General features: G+C 38.5%; 1 protein-coding gene across 1 annotated transcript in view; it reads right to left on the bottom strand.

Annotated features, from left to right (window-relative positions):
* Nucleotides 1–26,929, bottom strand: part of Gfrl (Glial cell line-derived neurotrophic family receptor-like) — a 231,788-nt gene that overhangs the window by 8,176 nt on the left and 196,683 nt on the right. Inside the window, exons 13-16 of the mRNA XM_086911537.1 lie at nucleotides 26,513–26,577; nucleotides 25,043–25,247; nucleotides 24,752–24,897; nucleotides 24,275–24,403 (exon numbers count right to left, since the gene is read on the bottom strand). Coding sequence (XP_086767663.1) covers nucleotides 24,275–24,403; nucleotides 24,752–24,897; nucleotides 25,043–25,247; nucleotides 26,513–26,577 — 545 coding nt within the window. The remainder of the gene's footprint in view (nucleotides 1–24,274; nucleotides 24,404–24,751; nucleotides 24,898–25,042; nucleotides 25,248–26,512; nucleotides 26,578–26,929) is intronic.

The following is a 26,929-nucleotide window of genomic DNA, read 5'->3' as shown; positions in this document are numbered from 1 at the left end:
AAAAATATGGCCGGGATAAAGGTAAGTAAAGAAAGTAGAAAAATTAAAAAGAACATTTATAAACGAATTAATCCTTGATAGATTCATCACTGACAATTTTAATTTTATCGTATCGTATATTTTACGAATTTGTTAAATATGTAAAATCGAATGTATCAATATTTAGTTCTTCGTTTTATTAATGTTTAATAACGTTTGCATTAATTCAATCGTATTTAGGAGCACACGTATCATATAACGTGAATATATTATTATTCATATAATAAGAATTTGGAGCAAGTTGCGCACCGATTAAATGATTGATAAGGATTAAAAAAAGAAAGATAAAGAAAATAGAGATTAAGGAATATAAAGAAGAATCTAAAGTGTAAATAATAAATAATAATAATAAGTTGTAATTTTTGAATAATGATTCATTTGAGATGGAAAGAGAGTGAAGAGAGAACGGTTTAGGTGAATAGGGAGTTGACGGGCGGATATAATGAAGAAACAGACAGGGTTCCATCTTGCAATTACGATTCCCAGTAGCCCTTCTATCTCTGCCAACAGAGAGAAAGAGAGAGACAGAAAGAGAGAGAGAGAGAGAGAGAGAGAGAGAGAGAGAGAGAGAGAGAGAGAGAGGAAAGAGCCCTTTCATCGAAGCAAATGCATTTGATATCAGGAACGATTGTTCTCGTGGATTGGCCACCTCTATTCGCTCTATCCAAGGTGATCCTTATACATCTCTGTTCGCGCCGCCTAAACGACGATGTCAATTTATAATGGCGATATAATAGGATTTGACGCGTGCTCTGGGATACCAGGATCAACGGATGATGATGCTAATTATCACGTCTCCTGTCATAAATGACAGAGAACAAATCTTGATTCTGCGGATTGTAATAAACGTGGTAAATGATATTTAAAGCACAAGCCAGATATAAACGTATCGTTCGATATATTTTTGCTTCGTATAATGTAAAAAAAGATGTGGAATATGATGTATGTTATCATACTTATATGTATGTAACATAATCTATTGATATAGGACAATGATATTAGAAAATGGAAAATTGTAAAAATAAATATAGACAGTCAATTGTCCCACGTATATATAAAAATTATTATAATTGTGATTTATTTGCGATAACAATTCTTAATCTATGAACCATCAGGACAATCAGGATGCTATCAGGATACTGAAATAATTACATATACAAGTAAGTAGTTCAAATTTCTAACTATTTATTATATTTCTTATGTATTTTAATTTTTAATTTCCATTAAAGAACAAAACGTTAACTTTTCATTATTTTCATAGTTTCTATTTGATATATTTTTATATATTATTTTCAGATAATCGTCATTTGCTGCAAATTAACATTTGTTCACAAGGTATTACTGAAATTTTAAGTATTATAAAAAAAATATAATAAATTAATTGAGGGACAGATTTTTCATCCGATCGTCATATAGTAAAAAAAAAAACAAGATATGCTATACATCTCAAAAAAGATAATAAAGGAGCAATATCGCAAAGGGTAAGTAACACATTATATTTATTAAATTAATCTAGAATTAAGTAAACTGTTGAAAAAACATATATAGGTCCCGAAAATAGAACGTTTAAACGGCAAATACGAGTAAAGGTAAGTATAAAAGGTAAGTATAAAGAATTCGAAAGGACTTCCGCGTGATACCTCCAATAGGATTATATTCTCCTAATACAAAATTGTAAAACACGATCGAAAATTTCTGTCAATGGCACAAAATTATGAATAAGAGAACTCTTGGAAAAATTAATCGTGCCACCATCTTTATGATTATATTCTCCTGTTACAAAATCGAAAAATTTGGCAAAAATGTTGCCTGAAATTTCGATTGCGTATTAGAAGAATATAAAACATAAAGAGGTAACACGGGAAATTATTTCGAGAATTCCAGGATTTAAAATTTTCGGATAGCCAGCCAGGATTTTTGTAAAATTTTACAATTTCTGATTAGGGGAACATAATTATGGAGGAGGTCACACACGGAATTTAAAAGAAAATTAAAACATTATAAGTTTCTAGCCAAAATTTTCGACTTTTTATTAGGAGAATATGATATCCAAAGAGGTGGCACTAAAAATTTTTAACAGAGACCACTTTTACAAAGTTTCTCGTCCAAATTTTCGACTTTTCATTAGGAGAATATGATATGCAAAGAGGTGGCACTAAAAATTTTTAACAGAGACCAACTTTACAAAGTTTCTCGTCCAAATTTTCGACTTTTCATTAGGAGAATATGATATGCAAAGAGGTGGCACTAAAAATTTTTAACAGAGACCAATTTTACAAAGTTTCTCGTCCAAATTTTCGACTTTCCATTAGGAGAATATGATATGCAAAGAGGTGGCACTAAAAATTTTTAACAGAGACCAATTTTACAAAGTTTCTGGCCAAAATTTTCGACTTTTCATTAGGAGAATATGATATGCAAAGAGGTGGCACTAAAAATTTTTAACAGAGACCAATTTTACAAAGTTTCTCGTCCAAATTTTCGACTTTTCATTAGGAGAATATGATATGCAAAGAGGTGGCACTAAAAATTTTTAACAGAGACTAATTTTACAAAGTTTCTCGTCCAAATTTTCGACTTTTCATTAGGAGAATATGATATGCAAAGAGGTGGCACTAAAAATTTTTAACAGAGACCAATTTTACAAAGTTCCTGGCCAAAATTTTCGACTTTTCATTAGGAGAATATGATATGCAAAGAGGTGGCACTAAAAATTTTTAACAGAGACCAATTTTACAAAGTTTCTCGTCCAAATTTTCGACTTTTCATTAGGAGAATATGATATGCAAAGAGGTGGCACTAAAAATTTTTAACAGAGACCAATTTTATAAAGTTTCTCGTCCAAATTTTCGACTTTTCATTAGGAGAATATGATATGCAAAGAGGTGGCACTAAAAATTTTTAACAGAGACCAATTTTACAAAGTTTCTCGTCCAAATTTTCGACTTTTCATTAGGAGAATATGATATGCAAAGAGGTGGCACTAAAAATTTTTAACAGAGACCAATTTTACAAAGTTTCTGGCCAAAATTTTCGACTTTTCATTAGGAGAATATGATATGCAAAGAGGTGGCACTAAAAATTTTTAACACAGACCAATTTTACAAAGTTTCTCGTCCAAATTTTCGACTTTTCATTAGGAGAATATGATATGCAAAGAGGTGGCACTAAAAATTTTTAACAGAGACCAATTTTACAAAGTTTCTCGTCCAAAATTTCGACTTTTCATTAGGAGAATATGATATGCAAAGAGGTGGCACTAAAAATTTTTAACAGAGACCAATTTTACAAAGTTTCTCGTCCAAATTTTCGACTTTTCATTAGGAGAATATGATATGCAAAGAGGTGGCACTAAAAATTTTTAACAGAGACTAATTTTACAAAGTTTCTCGTCCAAATTTTCGACTTTTCATTAGGAGAATATGATATGCAAAGAGGTGGCACTAAAAATTTTTAACAGAGACCAATTTTACAAAGTTTCTCGTCCAAATTTTCGACTTTTCATTAGGAGAATATGATATGCAAAGAGGTGGCACTAAAAATTTTTAACAGAGACCAATTTTACAAAGTTTCTCGTCCAAATTTTCGACTTTTCATTAGGAGAATATGATATGCAAAGAGGTGGCACTAAAAATTTTTAACAGAGACCAATTTTACAAAGTTTCTGGCCAAAATTTTCGACTTTTCATTAGGAGAATATGATATGCAAAGAGGTGGCACTAAAAATTTTTAACAGAGACCAATTTTACAAAGTTTCTCGTCCAAATTTTCGACTTTTCATTAGGAGAATATGATATGCAAAGAGGTGGCACTAAAAATTTTTAACAGAGACCAATTTTACAAAGTTTCTGGCCAAAATTTTCGACTTTTCATTAGGAGAATATGATATGCAAAGAGGTGGCACTAAAAATTTTTAACAGAGACCAATTTTACAAAGTTTCTCGTCCAAATTTTCGACTTTTCATTAGGAGAATATGATATGCAAAGAGGTGGCACTAAAAATTTTTAACAGAGACCAATTTTACAAAGTTTCTCGTCCAAATTTTCGACTTTTCATTAGGAGAATATGATATGCAAAGAGGTGGCACTAAAAATTTTTAACAGAGACCAATTTTACAAAGTTTCTGGCCAAAATTTTCGACTTTTCATTAGGAGAATATGATATGCAAAGAGGTGGCACTAAAAATTTTTAACAGAGACCAATTTTACAAAGTTTCTGGCCAAAATTTTCGACTTTTCATTAGGAGAATATGATATGCAAAGAGGTGGCACTAAAAATTTTTAACAGAGACCAATTTTACAAAGTTTCTCGTCCAAATTTTCGACTTTTCATTAGGAGAATATGATATGCAAAGAGGTGGCACTAAAAATTTTTAACAGAGACCAATTTTACAAAGTTTCTGGCCAAAATTTTCGACTTTTCATTAGGAGAATATGATATGCAAAGAGGTGGCACTAAAAATTTTTAACAGAGACCAATTTTACAAAGTTTCTGGCCAAAATTTTCGACTTTTCATTAGGAGAATATGATATGCAAAGAGGTGGCACTAAAAATTTTTAACAGAGACCAATTTTACAAAGTTTCTGGCCAAAATTTTCGACTTTTCATTAGGAGAATATGATATGCAAAGAGGTGGCACTAAAAATTTTTAACAGAGACCAATTTTACAAAGTTTCTGGCCAAAATTTTCGACTTTTCATTAGGAGAATATGATATGCAAAGAGGTGGCACTAAAAATTTTTAACAGAGACCAATTTTACAAAGTTTCTCGTCCAAATTTTCGACTTTTCATTAGGAGAATATGATATGCAAAGAGGTGGCACTAAAAATTTTTAACAGAGACCAATTTTACAAAGTTTCTGGCCAAAATTTTCGACTTTTCATTAGGAGAATATGATATGCAAAGAGGTGGCACTAAAAATTTTTAACAGAGACCAATTTTACAAAGTTTCTCGTCCAAATTTTCGACTTTTCATTAGGAGAATATGATATGCAAAGAGGTGGCACTAAAAATTTTTAACAGAGACCAATTTTACAAAGTTTCTCGTCCAAATTTTCGACTTTTCATTAGGAGAATATGATATGCAAAGAGGTGGCACTAAAAATTTTTAACAGAGACCAATTTTACAAAGTTTCTGGCCAAAATTTTCGACTTTTCATTAGGAGAATATGATATGCAAAGAGGTGGCACTAAAAATTTTTAACAGAGACCAATTTTACAAAGTTTCTGGCCAAAATTTTCGACTTTTCATTAGGAGAATATGATATGCAAAGAGGTGGCACTAAAAATTTTTAACAGAGACCAATTTTACAAAGTTTCTGGCCAAAATTTTCGACTTTTCATTAGGAGAATATGATATGCAAAGAGGTGGCACTAAAAATTTTTAACAGAGACCAATTTTACAAAGTTTCTCGTCCAAATTTTCGACTTTTCATTAGGAGAATATGATATGCAAAGAGGTGGCACTAAAAATTTTTAACAGAGACCAATTTTACAAAGTTTCTGGCCAAAATTTTCGACTTTTCATTAGGAGAATATGATATGCAAAGAGGTGGCACTAAAAATTTTTAACAGAGACCAATTTTACAAAGTTTCTGGCCAAAATTTTCGACTTTTCATTAGGAGAATATGATATGCAAAGAGGTGGCACTAAAAATTTTTAACAGAGACCAATTTTACAAAGTTTCTCGTCCAAATTTTCGACTTTTCATTAGGAGAATATGATATGCAAAGAGGTGGCACTAAAAATTTTTAACAGAGACCAATTTTACAAAGTTTCTCGTCCAAATTTTCGACTTTTCATTAGGAGAATATGATATGCAAAGAGGTGGCACTAAAAATTTTTAACAGAGACCAATTTTACAAAGTTTCTGGCCAAAATTTTCGACTTTTCATTAGGAGAATATGATATGCAAAGAGGTGGCACTAAAAATTTTTAACAGAGACCAATTTTACAAAGTTTCTGGCCAAAATTTTCGACTTTTCATTAGGAGAATATGATATGCAAAGAGGTGGCACTAAAAATTTTTAACAGAGACCAATTTTACAAAGTTTCTCGTCCAAATTTTCGACTTTTCATTAGGAGAATATGATATGCAAAGAGGTGGCACTAAAAATTTTTAACAGAGACCAATTTTACAAAGTTTCTCGTCCAAATTTTCGACTTTTCATTAGGAGAATATGATATGCAAAGAGGTGGCACTAAAAATTTTTAACAGAGACCAATTTTACAAAGTTTCTCGTCCAAATTTTCGACTTTTCATTAGGAGAATATGATATGCAAAGAGGTGGCACTAAAAATTTTTAACAGAGACCAATTTTACAAAGTTTCTCGTCCAAATTTTCGACTTTTCATTAGGAGAATATGATATGCAAAGAGGTGGCACTAAAAATTTTTAACAGAGACCAATTTTACAAAGTTTCTGGCCAAAATTTTCGACTTTTCATTAGGAGAATATGATATGCAAAGAGGTGGCACTAAAAATTTTTAACAGAGACCAATTTTACAAAGTTTCTGGCCAAAATTTTCGACTTTTCATTAGGAGAATATGATATGCAAAGAGGTGGCACTAAAAATTTTTAACAGAGACCAATTTTTCAAAGTTTCTCGTCCAAATTTTCGACTTTTCATTAGGAGAATATGATATGCAAAGAGGTGGCACTAAAAATTTTTAACAGAGACCAATTTTACAAAGTTTCTGGCCAAAATTTTCGACTTTTCATTAGGAGAATATGATATGCAAAGAGGTGGCACTAAAAATTTTTAACAGAGACCAATTTTACAAAGTTTCTGGCCAAATTTTCGACTTTTCATTAGGAGAATATGATATGCAAAGAGGTGGCACTAAAAATTTTTAACAGAGACCAATTTTACAAAGTTTCTCGTCCAAATTTTCGACTTTTCATTAGGAGAATATGATATGCAAAGAGGTGGCACTAAAGATTTTATAGAATTGTGACTGTTAATAAAATTTCATGTATTTATTTGTACTTACCTTTTACTTACCTTTTCCGTACTTACCTTTTCGCGTTATATTTTTACATTTTTTTTGACAATTTCTTGTCAGTTTACTTAAAACTAATAATTTATGAATATATGTATTGGATAGATTATTTAACTTTTTTACTCAAGAATATCTCGTTTATTTTTAATAATTTTAAAAAATGTTTAGAATAGAAAATGAATGGTTTTGTGGATAATATATTTTGTTCTTCTTTTTTTGTGGTTGATTAATATGTGAATGATTCGCAATGATTAATTTTGGTTCTTGAAAAGAGAATTTTTACTTCCATCTATAATGAAAGTAATTGTATCATGTCTTTTTTTAAACCATTCATTTTCTATTTAACTCATTTTTTAATAGTATCAAAAACAAACGTGATTTTCCATGTAATAAAGTTGGCTAATCATCCTTATATATTTCATAAATTTATTTTCGTGTATATATTTTGTATATTTTTATATGTTTACACGTTATATATAGTAAATATATAAAAATATAAACAAAATATATATCAGACTTTTAAAAATAATAATAAAAATATTCTTACTTTTTCTCGAATGTCGGAGTATTCCGTCAGGTCCAGATACATGGATGCTGGATCCCTTCAGGTCTATAAGTATTTAAATTTATCCAAGTATTTCAAATTATGTCCAAATATCTAAGCAATGACAAAATTTTTATTTTTCCAATTTTAAATCAATATTGAATCTTTTCATTCTTACCCACTTCGATAGTTGGACTGGACATAATTTTGTACTTCAACTCGAAACAATTTCGAACTTTAAATCGTGGCGGGGATACCGAAACCTTTGATTTCTTTCTCGATCAGAATTCTAAATAGAATATTTAGATCCATCCTGTATATTGTCAGGACTCAAAGTATCCTTGATATAATCTTGAAAATATTTTCATTCTTTGGGAAGGAAAGAAACGTTGTACGCGGAGCAAATAAAATTGTGCCGATAAAAGGAAAGAAGGAAGGAGAAGAAGAAGGGAGAAAAAAAAAAGAAGAAATTCCGACATGCAAGATGTCGGTGCGCCTTCACGTGTTCGCTTAATCAATAACGACGTCGAGTCTGCTCGACGTTAATCGTTAAAATGGAGGAGAGAAAGAAAAAAAAAAGGGAAAAAGAGAGGAGGGCAAGAAGTCAAGAAGCAAAACTTGAGGGATGGACGAGGAGAAAAGAGTGAACTCGGCTTGGATAAAAGGGCCTAGTGGAAAAATAAAAATCAGCCAGCCTACCGAGGGTCGAAAGTCGAGGAATAACGACATGCACCGCATGCCGGCTTTACAACACGTAAAGGGTCGCCGTCGCGGAAAACAGCCCTGTCACGCAATGCAAATGAGCCTTCGAGTCGGGCGACAATCGACTTCTGCAAGTAGAACCGCCTTCTCGCCATATTTTTGTCTATATTTTCGTCTATATTTTCGTCATATTCTCTTCGAGATTCGTTTTCGATTTATTATCAAGTCCAAGAGGAAGAGATTTCCTCTCGTTCAAAAAATAAAATCGATTCAATCAATTGTTAAATCGCGAAAGATTTTGTTTCAGAAGTTCTACGTCTCCTCCTATCTCTCTTGCAATTTTCGATATCAGGAATTTTAGGATGGAGAGTCCGTGTGTTCCGAGATATCGAAGGATTACGAGGATGGATACATCAGACGTCTTAAATTTCATCGTCGAAGGATTCCGGAGGCGTAGAAGATGCGAATTTCGAAGATCCCAGAAATGATCATGGCTGTAATCTCGGCATCTTCTGGATCACCTCGTTGTCCTGGAATACCGAAATTCTACCGAAGCCAGAATCATCGCGATTCCAGAATTTTGGGAAGAATCTCTCAATCGTGGAAATTTCATTTCCCTCTGTGCGAATCGTGCGAAATAACAGTCACGTTTGCATAATCGCGAATATTTAAAGAAAAATCCGACCATACATTAATGAGATGTAGCGGAACGAGCACGATATTGATTTGAAAATCTAAAAATAATAATTGAATTGAGGATGCAATATAATACTTGATTTGATTTCGATTTACGAGTACAAAAGATTCATTGCTGTGGGATTCAACTTCAACTCAAGTGAATTCCGATACCTGATCTTGACTTTGGAAATTTATTTTTAAACCTTAGAACGAGTACTTTTCAACTTTTACAAATACCTTTCACTTCTTACACAAATAAAAATTAATATAATCCAAAAATATAAGCCAGTGATCCTCAACTATCCCTTAGTATAATTTTGAATGATTTTTCTTCGGTGAAGAAAATTCAATTCCTTATTCGATTTTTATGTTACGTTTTTTAATCACAGCCCAGATATATCGAATATCGAACGAACGGAGAACAATCGAATAAAGAGATGGATTGGTCAGCGAGAATGGGGCGAGAACACGCGTCCAAGTTGTTTCCCTTTAAAAGCTGGCCGGGATAAGCAGGTTGCATGTTAAAGGGGTTTTCCCGGCCGCGTGTTTCGCCCCGTTCTTTCTTTCTTTAAGTCTGGAAAGCTCTCGAGGCGTCGCTGAGCCGTTTCGCTGTTTTAAAAATGAAAGACCGCCTCTTTTCCGCTGTCCGCCCTCTTTCCTCGTGCTGCTCGGCTACTAAATCTTCCCTCCACACGATTCGAACGAAACCCGGCCAAGGGAAACTAAAGGCTTCGGTTCACCTTTTCACCTTCGATTTCGCATTTTTCTTCGCGTAACGCGATTCTAATTCGCGACCGAGGCAAATTCGTGCCGTGATTAACGACTCTGAAATGAATATCGAAACGATTCATTTCGAGAAAAGAAAAAAAAAAAAAGAAGAAGAAGGAAGATAAAAGAATTTTCCTCGATGTTGTTGGAAAACATCTCGTTTCTCATATTCTCTCTTTCTCTCCTTCTTCTACACTCTAAAGATAGGATGTGCGAGCGCGCCTTTGGACTGTTTTAAAAATGAAAGGCCTCTTTTTCCTCTCTCTCTCTCTCTCTCTCTCTCCACAGCCCGCTTTTCTTTCAAGAATCGCTCGTAGCCTGCTCGTCGCAGTTTCCTCGTGGAACTGTGTCGAGATACTGGTCTTCTTTAATCCTAGCCTTCAACGAACGTTATCGCACGGAACCGTTTTCGCGATCAGCCAATATTCGCGAGGTGAACACGCCACCAGGTCACCACAGCTTCGATGCAAACAAGCCCGCGATAGCACGACAAACTTTAAATTTTATTCGGCTCTCTATGTGTAGCTGAAAAAAAAAAAAAGGAACACTGTGTAAAAGTCTATTATACATGTAGATATTTTTTTGAACTCTTGACAATTAAATTATTTGGAAAACCTACGGAACTCTACGTAGGATCGAGATTTTTGAAATGGAAATTTCGAATTTATCAGAAATTCATTCGAAATTGCTTTGTGTTTATTCGTAATAACGTGGCTTAAAAATATAGGATACAATGTATCGTTCAATGCTTTCTTTTATCTCGTTTTTCGGATCTTAAGCAATTTAAAGACTCTAAATTCCGAGAGGTAAGGATTTCTGACGAGAATTCTGACGAAGATCCAGAATTGGTTCTTAAAGTTTTGCCACGAACACCACTCGAAATTATGGAATATCTTCGAAAACGTAACACCAACGATTCGCTGCTCTCGTTCTAAGACCTCGAAGATTTAACATTCGAAAAATCTAATTCAAAATTCATCTCGAACTTCTTTATATTTATATACACCATACCTTTATTATATCCAATTGTTTTTATCCTCTCGTCTCGTTTCCAGATCTCAACAACCCCGCGCGAAAATTCATCACCAAATCTCTTTGCAGAAGAAAGAATCTTTGAAATTGACGGCCACGGCACATTCATTTTAATTCAAAGGGTGAATTCACTCGCGCGAGGAACACGATTTAAAAAATGAGACGAGCTCGACGTGTCGTTGTCGTCACGCTGGATCGTCACGTGGGGAACGATCGTCGTGGGACGTGCGTCGAGTATCGAAGCGACGTAGGGGCGGCACGCACAACGTCCTCCAACGTGAAGGAAACGGCGAGATGGAGGAGGAGAAGGATCGTTCCGTGCGGCTTCTTCAAATTGGCAAACGTCGGTGGAACGACGTACGCGAGACGGAGCCGTAAATTTTCGCGTGCAATTTCGCCGTGGCGAACTTGGAGGCCAAACTTCAACGCTGGGTGTGGCTTACAACCACCGTAAACAACCAACGTTCGATGTGTGTCGTTACTTGCCCCGCTCGTAACACGCCACCATATTTTCCACTCGATTTTTGACCGCGAGGAAAGTTACGGGTAGTGATGGAATCGAACGTACAAATTGGAACAAACGAGTCGAGACAAAAGTCGAGAGAAGTGATAGGTTTGAGCAGAATCGAATCCGAACATGGATGGATTCGAACATGTTTTTTTTTTTAGAGGGGAAAAATGTATTTCGAAAATGGAATATTATTGAAACTTTCATTAGAGATTTATATAAAATTTCCTTAACTATCCATATAATTTAATTTAATTGTATATTGATAGAAATAAAAATATGTGCCTCGCAAAATGGTGTTTTTCTTTCCTTTAATATAGAAATATTCTCTGGTATTTTAAATCAAACTGTATTAAAAACTTGATATTACTTTTCAACAATTAGAAGGAATTAAATTATTACGAATTAAAGTAAGTATTTGGAGATTTTCTGGCAAGTATTGTGACGAGTTTACATCTACGAAGCATACATCTTGGATTAGCATCGATGCGGACGACGACCGAGTTTCTGTCCACTTTAATTTTTTTTAACCCCAAGAAAATATAAATGAATTATCCGGAGGAGGGGGGGGGGGAGAGAGAGAGAGAGACGTAGAGGATTTAGAAAGAACAATATTAAGAGTCGGAGAAAGGCGCGTAATTGAGTGTTACCGCATTGTAACGAGGAATTGTAACGTCGGGTCGGGTTTATTCCGGCGTCTGTACAGAAGAAACAAATTTAATGATCCGTAACAGGTCACTGCGACACAATTTTCCGCGCCAAACAAAACGCGAGTCCACTCGTTTCGTTTTATAAGCGCACCTCTCGGTTCAATTAGTAGAGAAAATTGAGAGATAATTTTAACTCTTCCTTTTTATTCTATGCGTTCTAGAAACGCATTTTAGAATGTTAGAATTACATATAAAATCGTTATTAACGTAGAAAAAAAAAAAAAAGGATCTCAAACCAAGCAATCTGTTTTGAACAGAAAATAAAAAAGACACTATAAAAATAAGTGTCTCGCGATAGAAACTCGTTTTTGACAATAATTCAATCGATATAACAATATAACAATCCCTCAGAACAGTTCAGTTTTTTCGAAAATATAGAAGATCGAGAAACATAATTTGAAATAATTCCAAAACTACCGGCGAATAAATTGTCTAAAAGAATATTATGCCATATTCGTATTTAAAAAAACCCGTATTGCAAAAACTCGTAACATCTTCCTCCAATCTATCCCTTAAAAATTTTACCACGTACGTTCACGTGTCACCGAATCTATGGTATGAAGTTTCTCAGTTCTCGTGACAGGCCACGGGAATAACGAGGAGAGCATCGTGCACACGCGTAAGGCATACAGGCGTAACACAGAAGGGTTTGAGAGAAAGAGAGAGAGAGAGAGAGAGAGAGAGAAAAACACGGTCGAGAGCTCGTTTGCTCTGGCGGCTTTCTTTCGAAAAAAAAAAAAAAAAAAAAAAATCCACCCTTTCTCCCGCCTCGGGCGGAATTAATCGGGGGATGGTGGCTCGATCCGTCTGTCGGTGGCTCAAAGAAGCAGCGAATCATTTCTCGCGGTACAACGTCCCTCGGGAGGAATGTATCCCCCTCGTTCCTTCTCCCCGTCCACACCCACCCCTTTCCCCCCATCCAAAGTCGTTTCGACCGGAGGAGAAATTAGCCTTTCCTTTGACACCGATCCAAATGCGGAATAAATCGTCCGCGGAGAGATATTTCCGTCGAAATAGGGACACGATTATTAAAACGATTATTAATTCACGTGAATATCGCGTGGCTTTCGTACGACCGATCGGTCTCGATGATTGTCTCTGAATGATGAACTTGAGACTGGTGGGGAAGGAATTCGAAAGGTAGAAGAAATTAAGCGGATTATCAATTTATTATTGTACGACTTGCTCGACATTCAATGTTTTCGAACTGTTCTAATTTCGATTATTACGTCGAGGGAGGCGGGGCGAGAAGAGGAGGAGGGGGAGGGGGAGGGGGAATAAAAAATTGTGTTTCTTTTTAAAAAGAAGAACGCGAAGCAATTTTTTATTGCTGGACGATAATTATTTCTTTAACGTTATAATCTTCGCAAATATACATTTTTCAGACATTTTTAGCTAAATGTATATTTATATTGTACATACATACACACGTACACGCATGAAATTACGCAAGATGATAGAATAATTGATTCGGCGAATGAACGATTCATTACGAATAAACTGTCACCTAATAATAATTGCAACACCTAGTGGTAAATAAATAAATAATAATAATAATAATAATAACACAACAAATTAATGGCAATAAATTGTTAATAGCTCGTAAACACTATCAATTGTGTCAATCCAAACGGTTTGCACGCTGATGGATAAAATCGGTCAGAGAACAACTCGTCTCAATCAGAGATCTCGTGGAAGAAATTCGTAAAGGAAGGAATAAATTCTCGCGAAACGAGATAAAGGGTGCTCTCGGAATTTGTAAATGAGATCGATTCACCGGGCGAGGGGAGGGAAAAGAAATATCCGAGAATTTCGACCCAGATTCCGATCCAGATTCCGATTCGCTGCTCCACGAAATCGTCTTTCGCGCCAAGAACAATCGAGACGCGTCGAACAAACGCGTGACCCATTTCTCGAAAATCCTCCCACCGCCCCTGTCCCATGACAGACACCACGTTTCCTTGACATTTTCCACAGAGCCACAAGCAACCAACCGCTTCACGAACCGGCCGCAGATTCACGCAAGGACAAGGGAAGACATCCGCAGATGGAGGAACGATGGGGGAGAATCGCGCTTTGTTGGATGACACGTTCGTCGGCCACGATTGTTGGATCGGGAGTGGAGAGCCAGATGGAACTCGAAATGGCGCGATATCGCGGCGTCTTCATTCAGATAAGGGCCTCAATGCCTTAATGGGTCGACCTATCGAAACCAGCCACCTAACATCCTCCGCCCTTGTTGCATTGTACGGCCGCTGTTCGCCTCGACGAGCCGAGCATCGACCCGATGACAGACCCATTTCGATATCTCCTCCTCCTCCTCCCTTCCTCCCTTTGTCCACGAATTTAAAACACGGAGAATTAAAAAAATCGAAAACTGAAAAAAAGAAGAGAGAGAGAGAGAGAGAGAGAGAGAGAGAGAGAGAGAGAGAGAGAGAGAGAGTCTCGTTTAATAAAACTCGGAGGGGAGGTGAACACTCGTGACACGCGGTTAAATCTTATTCTTTGTTAAAATCGCCCCGGGGGGGAGGGGGAGGGGGAGGGGGGGAGGGGAGAGGGGGAAAGAAGGGAGATTCATCGGCGAGATTTATACTTCTTATACTTTCCTCGATCTTTAGGCCGAGTTTTAATGAAACGTTATTACGGAGGGAATGATATTCCCGGTGGCAACCACCACCTCGATGAATTTAACTTGTCCGTGGAGTAACTTCGCCCCACCTAGGTAACTTTCGACTCCTCCCTGGAAATGTTCCCTCGAAAAAAAAAAAAAAAAAGAAAAAGAAAAAGAAAAAAGGAAAGAAAGAGAATCCGCTTCTTCGAAGAATGAATTCATTCCTCTCCTTCCCGCTACTACCGGTTGTTGTACCAGAGAATCGTTATCCGGCGAGATGGAGAGGAAGGGGGTCTGGCCCGATTGTTTTATGTAAACTCCCAGAAAACTCGATCTCTCGCGAAAAAACTAAACAAAAACTTTGGGAGAAAAAGTTTTCTTCTCCCCCTTTGCTTCCATCCATTGGCATTGGCTCTATTATTATTCCAGGAGAAGGATAGGCGACGAGAAGGGGTTTTCGATGGCTGTAGAAGAGATGTTGTAACGCGGTGAGGGGGGCAGCATTTTCTTTTTTCCCTTTCTTTCTTTCTTTCTCCTTTTTTTCTTATCCGCGCCGACTTAATGGAGCGGCAAAGCGCTTTATCTGCGAATTTAAGAGAAGAATGAGTCGAGATGCTGCCGGTCGGTGGAGCTTGAAAAAGAAAATAGAAAGAGGGACTACTACCCCCCCCCCCCCCGTTTCTCCATCCTCGGTCCCTGATAATTCAGGGTCGTGGAGGGGGGATACGAGAAACGGTATTTGCCTATAATTCGACGCTCTGCTTAACAATGCGGATCGTTCGATTCACCGATCCCTTTCCTTTCTAAATGTTAAATGGAACGAGACGCGGGCTCGCCGATGCGAGAATCGAACGCAACGGGGGAGGGGGGAGGAAGGGACCGTTCCGTTTCCGGTTCCGCCGTTAGCGACAGATTCCTTCACACAGGAGAATCCCCATGAAACTTTCATTCCGGGCTCGAATTAAAAATTTCCAACGATCCACCACCACTTCCTCCTCACCTTTTTATCCGCTGCCTGTGAATCGAATATCGAGTCGAACGGGGGAAAAGGACGATCTTTTTTCTTTGATACTTTTATAATATTTAAAGTCAAAATACTCGTGTATACTCCAAGTGTACATTGCAATACTAGGCTCGAAATGTAAATATAGGATGGGGACGAATTGAAAAATTGAATCGAAATGAGATAGGAAAATGAAACGAATTAAGAACATTTGAGGAAACGATAATCTTCTTTGATCTCGTGCATAGAAATTAATTTAATTGCAATTTCCTTGATTCGAAATTATTCTTGTATAATAAGGGTAATTAATAAAGAGAAATCGAACATCTTAGAGATTCAAGCCTGTTCCAAATATTATTTTTAAAAAAATGTTTTATTCATTATCATATTTTCATCGATCGAGAGAAATGATAAATGTTTGAAAAATATGAAAAATCGAAGAGATATATTCATGATATAACTTTCCAATTGGCGAGAAATATTATTCAGAAAAGAAAAAATGGAATATCGTGGATTCGTGGAATATCACGCTCTCGGCAATTCGAAGTACGGTAAACTTTGTTCTTCGAGCTGTAATAGACAGCTCGCTGTCTCTGAAACACTTTAAATGGATTGATCCCCCGTTTCCAAAACATCGTTTGCGAATGGTTAGCGTTGGTAAACGATACTACTACCCTTCTCCAAGCCACTCCTCCCTGTGTCCGATTTATTCCTAGAGATTGGATAAATTCTCGTTCTCGCGCTTGTCGTTGATTCTCATTGGGCGACGTGGTTGCTGTGTTGTTGGGGCAAAGTTTATTGGAACGTGTTTAATTAACTTTCCACCGCCGACTTACCACCAACGTTTTCGCGATTATCCCTAAGCAAAAGGAACAGATGAAAATTGTATCCATCAATTCTGTGGAAAGGGATCCAAAGGAGATCGAGAAATTCGAGTTTTTAAAAAACTCGAAACATTTTTATCCGTTTCAGAGAGATGAGGAAAAAGAAGAAGACGAAGAAATTCTTTTCTAACCGTATTCGTTGAAAAGTAAAAAAAAAAAAAAAAAAAAAAAAGAAAGAAAGAAAGAAAGAAAGAAAATGATTATTTTTGTAGAATGATAGAATAAGAAACGAATTATTATCGAATAATAAACTTATTGCCTCTTAAATCAAACGTGATCGATAGTTATTACATAACATAAATTGCTCATAGAATTTTATATCTGGTATAAATAAATATATCTCGAAACATACGAAATCTCTCACCCGCGAAGAATACGGGAATAAAAAGCTAAGAAAGAATGGAAGGAGGGACGAGGCAGCCTCTTAAACGGCGCATGGAAATTCAATGAAAAGTCACGAGAGGACCGAGGAGAGATCGATACTTGGACGCGGGAGCACGGGGTGACCGTGGGTCGAGGAGGCATAGGTGCCTCTGTTGGCCGTGTGCCAATGCTTGCCTATCTATGTGGAACACCTGTGCTTGCTCGACGTTACCTCGATATTTCGAACGAGCAACAAAAAGCGCGCGACCAAACCCTCCCCGTCGACACAGCTAATTTCGCAAATGAATTCGACGATGGCGCCCCTCCTCCCTCCCCCCTCCCCTCTAGTAGATCTTCCAGCAGAGCGCGCCTCCGTAAAAAGAAGCGTCGATTTGTTTTATTTCATCAAATATTCCTCCTCGTCGCGATTTCGAACGAATCGAGCAACGAAGCCACTCCGAGATCGAGAGCCGAGTCGAAAGATTGTGAACGAGGAGTCGTAAACGACAGAAGATTTTCTTTTCTTTTTTTTTTTTCGAATCGTGATTTATTATTTGCAGTAAAATTTTATGATACACGCGGATGATTCATATCGGTGAGAGGGAAAAATACAATAGTTTCCTCCAGTCGTTCCATTTTATACGCGAAATTTCACGAATCGAAAAGAAAGAAAAGCTTGATGAAAGCTTGAAAAAATTTAAATCGAGCGATCTAATTCGAGGAACTCCTTTCCTCTTACTTAACAAATCCCTCTCGCAATTCCTGAAAAGCGATACGAGTGAGGGCACTTTCCACCGAACTTCGAAACGAATTAAATTATTATTTTCTTTTCCTTTTAGATAATGATCGGGAAAAGGGATCGGGAAGGTCTCTTCCATCAGTGATAACGATCATCCCGAGGCCAACAAGTCCGTTCAATTCTCTAAACTCGCTCTTCCCTCCTCAATACTTCCCTTTTCCTTCACTACCCTCCTCCATCCGTCCATTTATCTGTATATCTGTACGTGGGTCGTGTGCCATTCAACCGTCCAGTTTCGCGGGAGATCGAAACTGGCTATCTCGAGGCAAAATTGGCAGAAACGAGGCCCCTAATCCCATCCAGCTGTTATTCAAACATATTCTCGATTCTCGTTTGTGGTTTCCTTTCGTTTCCTTTCGCGATCTCATCAAGTTTCTATGCCTAAAGAAATTCGGGATGGATGGAATTTATATTCGGGACAGAGATCTTCTAGTGGAGAGATCGAGTGGGTGGTGGCCTTTCGACTCGAAATTACGCAATTCACGATTTTCAACGGTGATGGAAAATTTTTCGTGATTTTTTTATTCATTGATCATCACAATGAGATTCGAATATTATATCCTTCTCTTTTGTTTTACAGAATTATCAATTAGTTGTCCAGATTTTTATCCATTTAATTTGTAGATCTCCGAAAGATTTATAAAAGGGCAATAAGAAAGTAATTAATCTTACGTTTCGTTCACGGTTTGCGGTTGTTGAGTTTATCGCAGGCATATTTCTCTGGCGATCCATCCAAACTTGCACTATTTATACAGATTGTAGAGATATCCTTTTCTTTCTTTTTTTTTTTTTTTTTATTCTCGTCAGACTCGAGTATTTTGAAACTCGGAAGAAAGAGAAAGGGAAAGAAAGAAAAACAATTTCAAAGGCAATATGACCGACGAGTTCGCGAAAAAGAGATCGACATGCACGGCTCAAATTAATTATGGCCGAGGTATAATTACTTTCGCGGAACGAAGGAATATTTTCCATCGAGCGAATTTCCACCGGGATTCCACTAACGGAACAGGTGTCAATTGCGTGAAATGAATATCAGCCGATGCGAGGCCGTGTTTCAACGGGAACGGGAGTTTTAAATTAAAATAATGGATATTGAATCTTCAATGAAAATAACCCTTTTACGCGAGATAGTTCTATGGCCGATGAATAATTGAAAAATCTGATTTTGGAAAACCGGTGAAACGATTCCGAAAGATCATCACGCCTCGAAAGGTCGACGATATCGACGTGTATTATACACTTTGCGAGATGTTTAATTCGAGAATGAGTCGGTTTTAATATTTCAATACTGCTAAAGACCTGAACCTTGCCATTACAAACGAGATTTAAATCTCGTTTGTAAGTACGTATTCCTCGAATGGAGAATGTCAATATTTTGTTTCTATTCAAGTGTGGAGAATTTCAACGAGGATGGATTTAGGTGAAGAAATCAAACGTACTTTAAGAAATTATTAACTCGGCAAACTGTTGTGTTTGGAAATGTCGATCTGAAATGATATGTTTCGCCGAATTTTCCTCCACATGCGAAATAATTTTGTTTCCTATCACTTTGCACTTTTTAGACGATGAAAACCTTGAAAAATATCCAAACTACTAATAATCGTCTTTTAAATAAAAATTATTAAATTATATTAATTCTACTCCCTTTTCAACCTGAACCTGAAAAATAAAATATCACTAATTATTCTAAAAATTCCTAGAATTTTAGAATCTTAATGAAACATATGCAATCAAACCCCTCGTTTGAAATCGATCCTAAGCATCGTGAAATCTGCGTGTAAATATCTTTGTAGACTCAAAAAATCGTTTTCTTTAACCTCCTTTAACAATCGATCCCTTGAACATTCTCTTATTCGTCGAAAACGAAGGAGGCGCGAAAAATCCAAGCGCCAAAATCGAAGCGATACTTGACCACGGAGGAGGGCCACAGCAGGGGATGATCAATCGGCAAGGGTCGTCCCAATCCCTGGGACGAAATCGATTCACGAGAGTGCGGAAGCGTGTTTTGCGACGGGTCCACTCGCGCCATAACTCCGAATCGGTCGCTTAATTGCTTTATTAGGAGAGCTCGTCAGCAGGAGGCCGCGCGGATGTCGAACGACACACGTCGAATTAAAGCGACCGATCGAGGAGAGTTGGAGTCGCTCGCGTTTCGAGTCGAGTTCGTTTGCGGCTCGCTTTACTACTGCTCCTACTGAGCCCGACACTTTGACCCCACCACCGCAGGGGTAATTACACCGGCGGGGGTCGAGTAATTGAGCAACTGCCTCTATCGTCTACAATCCCTACGTTTCTCGTTTTGTACAACGGCTTGTTCGAATAATCTCGCGGTGGAAAAAAATGTTTAACCGCTTGGTTGCGAAAGAAGAATTGATGATTATTCGTTCGATGATTAGCGTTTTCGACATGGAGAAGAAAATTGATATATATATATGGTTTTTTTCGTTAGAGATCGTAATTTTTGAGAGGAGGATTTTTTTTAAGGCTTTGAAGGTAAGTAAAACGTTTCACGTCGTTCCATTAAAAAAAAAAAAATCACGATAATCTCCTCCTAGTTCGTGAATCCTCCTTGAAATTAAAAAATTTAATTCAGTTGTTACCTTTTTTCTAATAATTCTTCAACTATCAATTACACTTGCAATCATTACATTACGTTTTCTAAGATTTTCTTTTGCTTTCACATGGCTCAGAGAGAGAGAGAGAGAGAGAGAGAGAGAGAGAGAGAGAGAGAGAGAGAGAGTGGTGGAAAATCGGGGAGGAGGAATTTTACTTGGAGGAAATCTCATCGAGTGCGTCGCTCGGCTACCGTGTAAAAACTTGGAAGCCGGCCATCGGAGATGATAAAAAGTTTTCGTGGCCGGGACCAGTTCGAGGTGGCCTCGTGATTGGTGCGTCTGCCAGTTTTTACGCTCCCCGAACAATTTCGTTCCGTCGAGGATCGGACGAGGGGAATTCGCGGCACGTAGAGGACGCTTAGGAAAAACATTAAAAATCGCCGTCGGCGATATCATCCGCTTTTCTCTCTCTCTCTCTCCCTCTCTTTTTTAATCGCGCGTATTTGGCCCGAGGCCAGCCCCAGGCCAACCTTTAATTAAAGATTTCGAACGATCGAATCGGTCACGGATGTACCAACTATTCTCGTACTCGATCTATGTTCCAACTAATTATAGCAAGCTTGGTCGCGCCCTTTTAACCGGAACTTGTTACACCCTTCGCGCGCAGAGAGACAATTTTTCGACACTTTTCTCTCTATCTCTTTCTCTCTCCCTTCTTTTCCTTCTTTTTTCACGGAAACAAATAAACCGTGGAATTCCTCCGAATTCTGTCGAATTCGGGAATCGAACGGGGTATACGGTGTTCGAGAGGCACGTTCGACCATTTCTGCGATTCAATAAAAAAAAATAAAAAAAAGAACGTGTGCACGCAGTGAAATGCGCGAGTCCACGCGTTTTCAGGCTGAACAATAACGCGATATCCGGCCAAGCTATTTGATTAAAACGGATCATTGGAGCCGATATATCGCGAATTCAATTGGAACTCGTTTCGGTCCCTTTGCCATCCCCAACGCTCGTCCAATTACGAGTTAGAAAGAAATCGAGCCACCCTCCCCGCCCCCTGATTTCTCTCCTATCGGTTATCCTCCAGGAAATAGACCCTCCCCAACGCGTGGCCAAAATTCGTCCCTCCAATTTCCGGCTCGCGCTACCACCAGCAGAGAGCCTAGAAAATCGGCTCGAAATCCCCCGTGTCGAAATTGAGAGAAAGTCTCTATATCCACCTTCCATTTCACTTTCACGAAAAATTCCTCCTCCTCCTCCTCCTCCTCCTCTTCCCCCGTTTCAATCTACATCGTTAAAACACAGGGCGGCCACTTTTTAATCTTGGATCTTGGTCGTTTATCTCGTTTTCCAGTTTAGTCTCCCGCATTGCGTCGCGCATTCTCCACCCTTGTTTCGCGGGACTCGCGCGATCTATCGGCTATTATTTATCGATGACACGAATTCCACGCAGTCGGCGGTCGAAACATGCGGGGATAATGGAGTGGAAATCGAGGACCGCGGCATGCAAATTGCGTTTCCTCGCAGCGGCGATCATCAACGAAATTCTCGCGAAATCGCGGATCGAGTTATTATATTTTCTTCTCCAATGCCAATTGAATTCTCTAGAAAAGAATTCTATCGGAAGATATTTCTCAATCGAGGATATGAATAATCGCTTTTTTCACACGAGAGAATTGTCGCGAAGGAAATTCTTCTCTTCAAGAATCACTCTTAACGCAACTGAAAATTATACGCTGAAACTGTTTCAATTTGTCAATTCATTCTCGAAATTCATTAACGAAAAATAGAATCCGCGTTAGGTGGAGAGTCTCCGCCTTTAAATTCTCGCTTTAACCAACTCACTGTTTCGAACACCGGTTCGAAATGGACGGCGTTTATAGAACGTTGAAGGGAGAACGCGAGGGAGACAAAGGGGAGAAAAATAGGGGAGTGGATTGTGCAGAGCGCGCCAATTCAAATCCGCGATCCCTCCATCAAATTGCAAATCGAGCGGCGCTTAATCGCAAATTGGAAATCGCCGCGGGAGCTCGTATGACCGGCGCAAAATGCTCGGCGTTCGGCCTCTATCGATACGAAGGGGAGGGAGGAGATGGATGCCTCCTCCGCGTTTAACGTTATGCGAATTTTCGTTGAAAAATAGCACGGCCAGGGGAGAAAAAAATGGGGCTGGCGAGATAAACACGCATCCGAGTTGATTCGATACGTGTGTACGATTTGCCAGGGACAACTTTTTCGCGAAATTGATACAGACAGGCTTTTTATATCGCAATGATCGAGGCTCATCGATCGACCATCATGAATGTAATCTCGTTCTAAATTAATTTAGTCCATTTTATCATATAAGCAATTAGATTAGATTCAATAGGATATCGTTTGTTTCGAAAATATAATAATAATAATTACATCGAATCATTGGCTGGATATTGCTAAGAGATCCCTCTTGTTGGAAATCCGATGTAGATTTGGCTAGATTTCTCGCTTAAGAGAAATTTACCAACTTTTCGCCTCCATTATCCTCCATTCGATTCGATTATTTACCATTTATTTCCTCCATTTGTTGGTAATTGGCTGATAAACAATATTTATCGATCGAGAAATGCGCGCGCGATCTCCGCGAAATTTCGCGACTACTCGAGCGCGATAAGTGGTCGCGAGACCGCCTAACGAAATCGTGTCGCGCTTTAATTGCCTTTTCAATGCGCGCCCTCCAGTGATAGAAAAAAACCCGGAGGAAAATGTTGCAACGTGAATCTCGTGCACGTAATTAGCATCGCTTGTTCGATTATAATCCCACTGCTGGCAATTTGAAAAATTCTCATCTTCTTCCCCTTCAATCAAAAGTAAACCAACTTTTAATTCCGTTCCACTGGTAAATTCAAAACCTGGATATTCTCGAAATGAAGAAGAGGAATAGAATAGAATAGAATAGAATAGAACAGAAATAGAATAGAAATAAAAGACACGGATTTCGTCGTTCCCCCTCGACGAAATCCCTCCCTCGAGAAACTTGGGGATGGAAGAAAAAAAAAAAAATCAACGAGTCGCGAAATCAGATAGGAAGGAGGGGAGGATTGTTGGATAATTTTTTGGGGAAATTAAGGATGGCGTACCGGTTAATTAATCGCGATAATCACTCGACGAGGGGGGAGGGTGGCCGGCACAGTCTGGCTTTCCCCTCGAGAGGTTTACGAGCGAAGGGACGGTGGACAAGGGAGGGCGAGAGAAATGAAAAGTTCTGCAAAGTTTGATATCGCTCTCCCCTCCCCCTTCGATATACAGCACGCACTTCCTGCGCGTGGCACGCACGCCGTAAACACGAAACCAGCCCTTTCGTCGCGAATCGAATCGACGCTGGGCACGCGATCCTTTCGTCTCCTTTGTCCATTCCCCCGCCCCCCTTTCCCTCCTCTTTCTTTTCCCCTCTACCTTTTCTCTGCCCTTTTTCTCGCGCGCACCGATAACTAACCGCGATCTTGAACGTCCTTTTCACCAATGAAATTTACTTAAGGTTTACTCAAGGATATCTTCGTATATTCGAATTTTTATAAATCCTTGTGCAAATTATTTATATATCCTTATGCATATTATTTGGAAAGAAAGAAGATTTACTCCTTACTGAAACTATCATCTTAGGTCCTAGTAAATGATCACGATTTCTTCTCAACGTTATTTTCAAAACGTTACAAGTTTAATCCTTATCCTGAAAAAAGAAATCGACAAACGCCTTCGTGAAATCTTCATTTCCCGAACGACTTCGACCAAACGAATCCAACAACTTTCAACAACGAAACAGTCGTCCGCTAAGTTGTCCCGGGGACAGAGTCGAGGGGCGGTGTTGGAAGTTCGAGCGATAAAATTGTGAAGGCGTGCCTCGCGGCTAATTCAATAACGCGTTACGTATAAAACGGTTGACGGAGTGGCCAAATAAAAGGCGAGCGGGGGTGGGCGGATTGGAAAGCCAGGGGCGGTAATAAAGTTAGCGTTAGGTCCGGGTCGAGTTGGCCGGGAAATAAGATCAGAATGAGATGCGAATTCACGGGAGAGTTGCTATTTGCAATTTACTCACCTTGACGCGCAGAAGGTGCTGCAGACTTTGAGCTTGGCTGCTATTTAAGGGTGGATTGTCAGTCCCGAGACGCGCCACTGCAATCACGTTCTCTCGGGTCGCGTTGTACAGGAACAGCGTGCACACTGTCTGCAAATAAAATGTGAAAAAAAAAAAAAAAGGAAGGAAAGAAGAAATATGGTATATAAGTGTGTGTGTGTGTGTGTGTCATCTCCAACGCTATCTCGCATTATTAAGTTTCGCCTGGCGAGCGAGACCTGGTCTTCGCTTTATATTTCCGATCCGTCTCTCGAGATTTTTCTCGCCCTTCCCACGCGTGAATACTTGACGGCCAACGAGGGAACGGCTTAAAATTCGTTCGATTCCTGGATCGAAACAAATCTTCTTTGCGAAATTTCGATTCGAGAAGAGAGATGGTTTGAAAATATCGGATCGTGTATGACGAATATATGGTAAAGTAAGGGTAAGACGTTTTACCTGATTGTTAACTTCTTCTCTCATGAAGTTATCGAGGGACGACACCGCGTCGAGGACGGTGAGATTATTGTGCCGTCGCAACAAACTCTCGTCCTTTTCGCTGTAGCCCAGGAACATGAAAACTCCGTGCGGTATAGAGTAAGCGTCTGCAGAGATTGCAAATCGAGAAGATTATTTATAAAGCTTCGTTAATGTTCGTTTGCGAGATCGCAATTACGAGTATTAATAATTAATTATTGAAAGAATCAACGTTCTAATATTTGAACGATATTCAAAGGATGGTATATTCACCGGGTGACGGCCGCATGCATATGAAACGGCCGCTGTAGCAAAGGCAGGGGCCGCGATGCGCCTGATACGCCGGTGCTTCGTGATTGTAGAAGGCGAAGTCTGTCTTGCAGGGCGATGAATCCACGCAGATCGTGTTGCAGATCAAAACTTCACCCTCGCCGCATTGGCACAACTCCGAACATTCCGGCTCATCCTCGCGATACAGCTGTACGAATCGAGGATGTTGGTTGGTTCAAAAGTAGTGCATAGCTCGGATCTAAATCTTTTTCCGGAATCGATTTGGTTCTCGTTTTTTTTTTTTTTTTTTTCGTTCAAGATGAAAAGGATCGAAGTGATCCAGGAAGACGCGTTTCGAAATCTATCGTAGAATCGATAGAACGAACGATTAAAAAGTTTCTTTCTTCTTGTACTTCTTTTATTATATAGATTGTATGAATAATTTTATGAAAAATTTCCAATTTGAAGAGGAAATTTAAGGATTTTCCAGATATCGAATTCGGTAATTTTATTTTGTTATTTTGAAATTGATAATTGTAATGGAACACGATAATCGGGATACAACACGGCGTACCGTTTTAAAGATGAATGAGCCTGCTTCAAAAACACGTACACTGAATGTTAATTATCGCCGACGTTAATCGTGCCACTTCGAATTAAACTTTTCACTCCCCGATTCGACATTGTTGTTAATTCACGCACATCGATCGACGAGATAATGAACTTCCCTGGATTCGCAATTTTTCTTTCTTTTTTTTTTTTTTTTTTTTTTTCACCGCGCGAAACGGCATTAAAAGCTTGTTTATTATTTTCGACCGTGTTTCTTTTATTTTTGCACCAATTAAAAGGCTTTGCCCCGTGTTCCCGCTAAGCGTTCCCAGAGAACCAAACTCTCTCTGAAATCCTGTTCGCGTTACACCGTATACCGCGATTAAAACCAGCGAAACCGCACAATGGATATTTTTTAACAATGTTTGATTTTAATAAATGGTATCAAAGGTGGAAAAAAAGCAATATAAACGTACGGAAATTGTTTAACGAATTAATAAAAGGATATTTTTTTGAATATTTACCGTATACTCTATTCGATGTATTTTACGTGTACGAATTTCAACGAGAGAGAGAGAGAGAGAGAGAAAAAATAACATTTGATATTGTACGATCCCAACGTGACTCGACACATCTTAAAGGGAACAGACTTTAGAAATAAAGACCTTAAATCGATTCTTCCGCTAATCTCATTAGTGGTAAAACTCGATTAAACTCTGTTAAAATTAACGAAACCTTCGAATCGCTATAAGATCGAAAGCTCTTAATCTTCCCGTTTAATAAAAAAGGGCGATTTTTAAAAATAGCGACTCGATTCAACTTCTTTCTCGATTTCTCACATCTTCCTGGACATTCGTCCCTTCGATTACCGAGCTTTTTCGCCCGGTCGAACGCGAAAATACACAGATTGTCGACGAAACTCACCCTCTTCCCTTCGCCCTCCCTTATGTATTGGTGACTTTGCCTCGGCCTTTGAACCACACAGAAGCCTATAAAGAGACGAGAGCGCGAGGTTACAACGACGTTTCCTGGCAAACCGTTTTCCCCTTCCTCTCCTTTCCTCGCTCCTCCTCTTTCGTCGCCACGTTTCCTCCAGTTTCGAATCTTTTCTTTTACCTCCCTGTGTTTCAACCATCAGCCGTGCCTCGCGCTTTGTAACGTTCGGCAAACGGGGCGAAACGAAAATTCCTCGTCGCGCCGCGTGTCCCGAACAGAATCCCTCCTCGGATCCTTCAAACGGATCAAAGCAGTTCCACCACATTTTCCTATTCGACGAAATACCGCACGCATCCATCCCCACCATTTTTCCATCCCCGAGATTTCAATATCCGGATTTTTGGC

Source organism: Apis florea, unplaced genomic scaffold (genome assembly GCF_048593485.1).
Source record: "Apis florea isolate Af1SG1 unplaced genomic scaffold, ASM4859348v1 contig_3325_pilon, whole genome shotgun sequence".
Lineage (NCBI taxonomy): Eukaryota > Metazoa > Arthropoda > Insecta > Hymenoptera > Apidae > Apis > Apis florea.
This window is presented reverse-complemented; position numbering and strand designations above follow the sequence as displayed.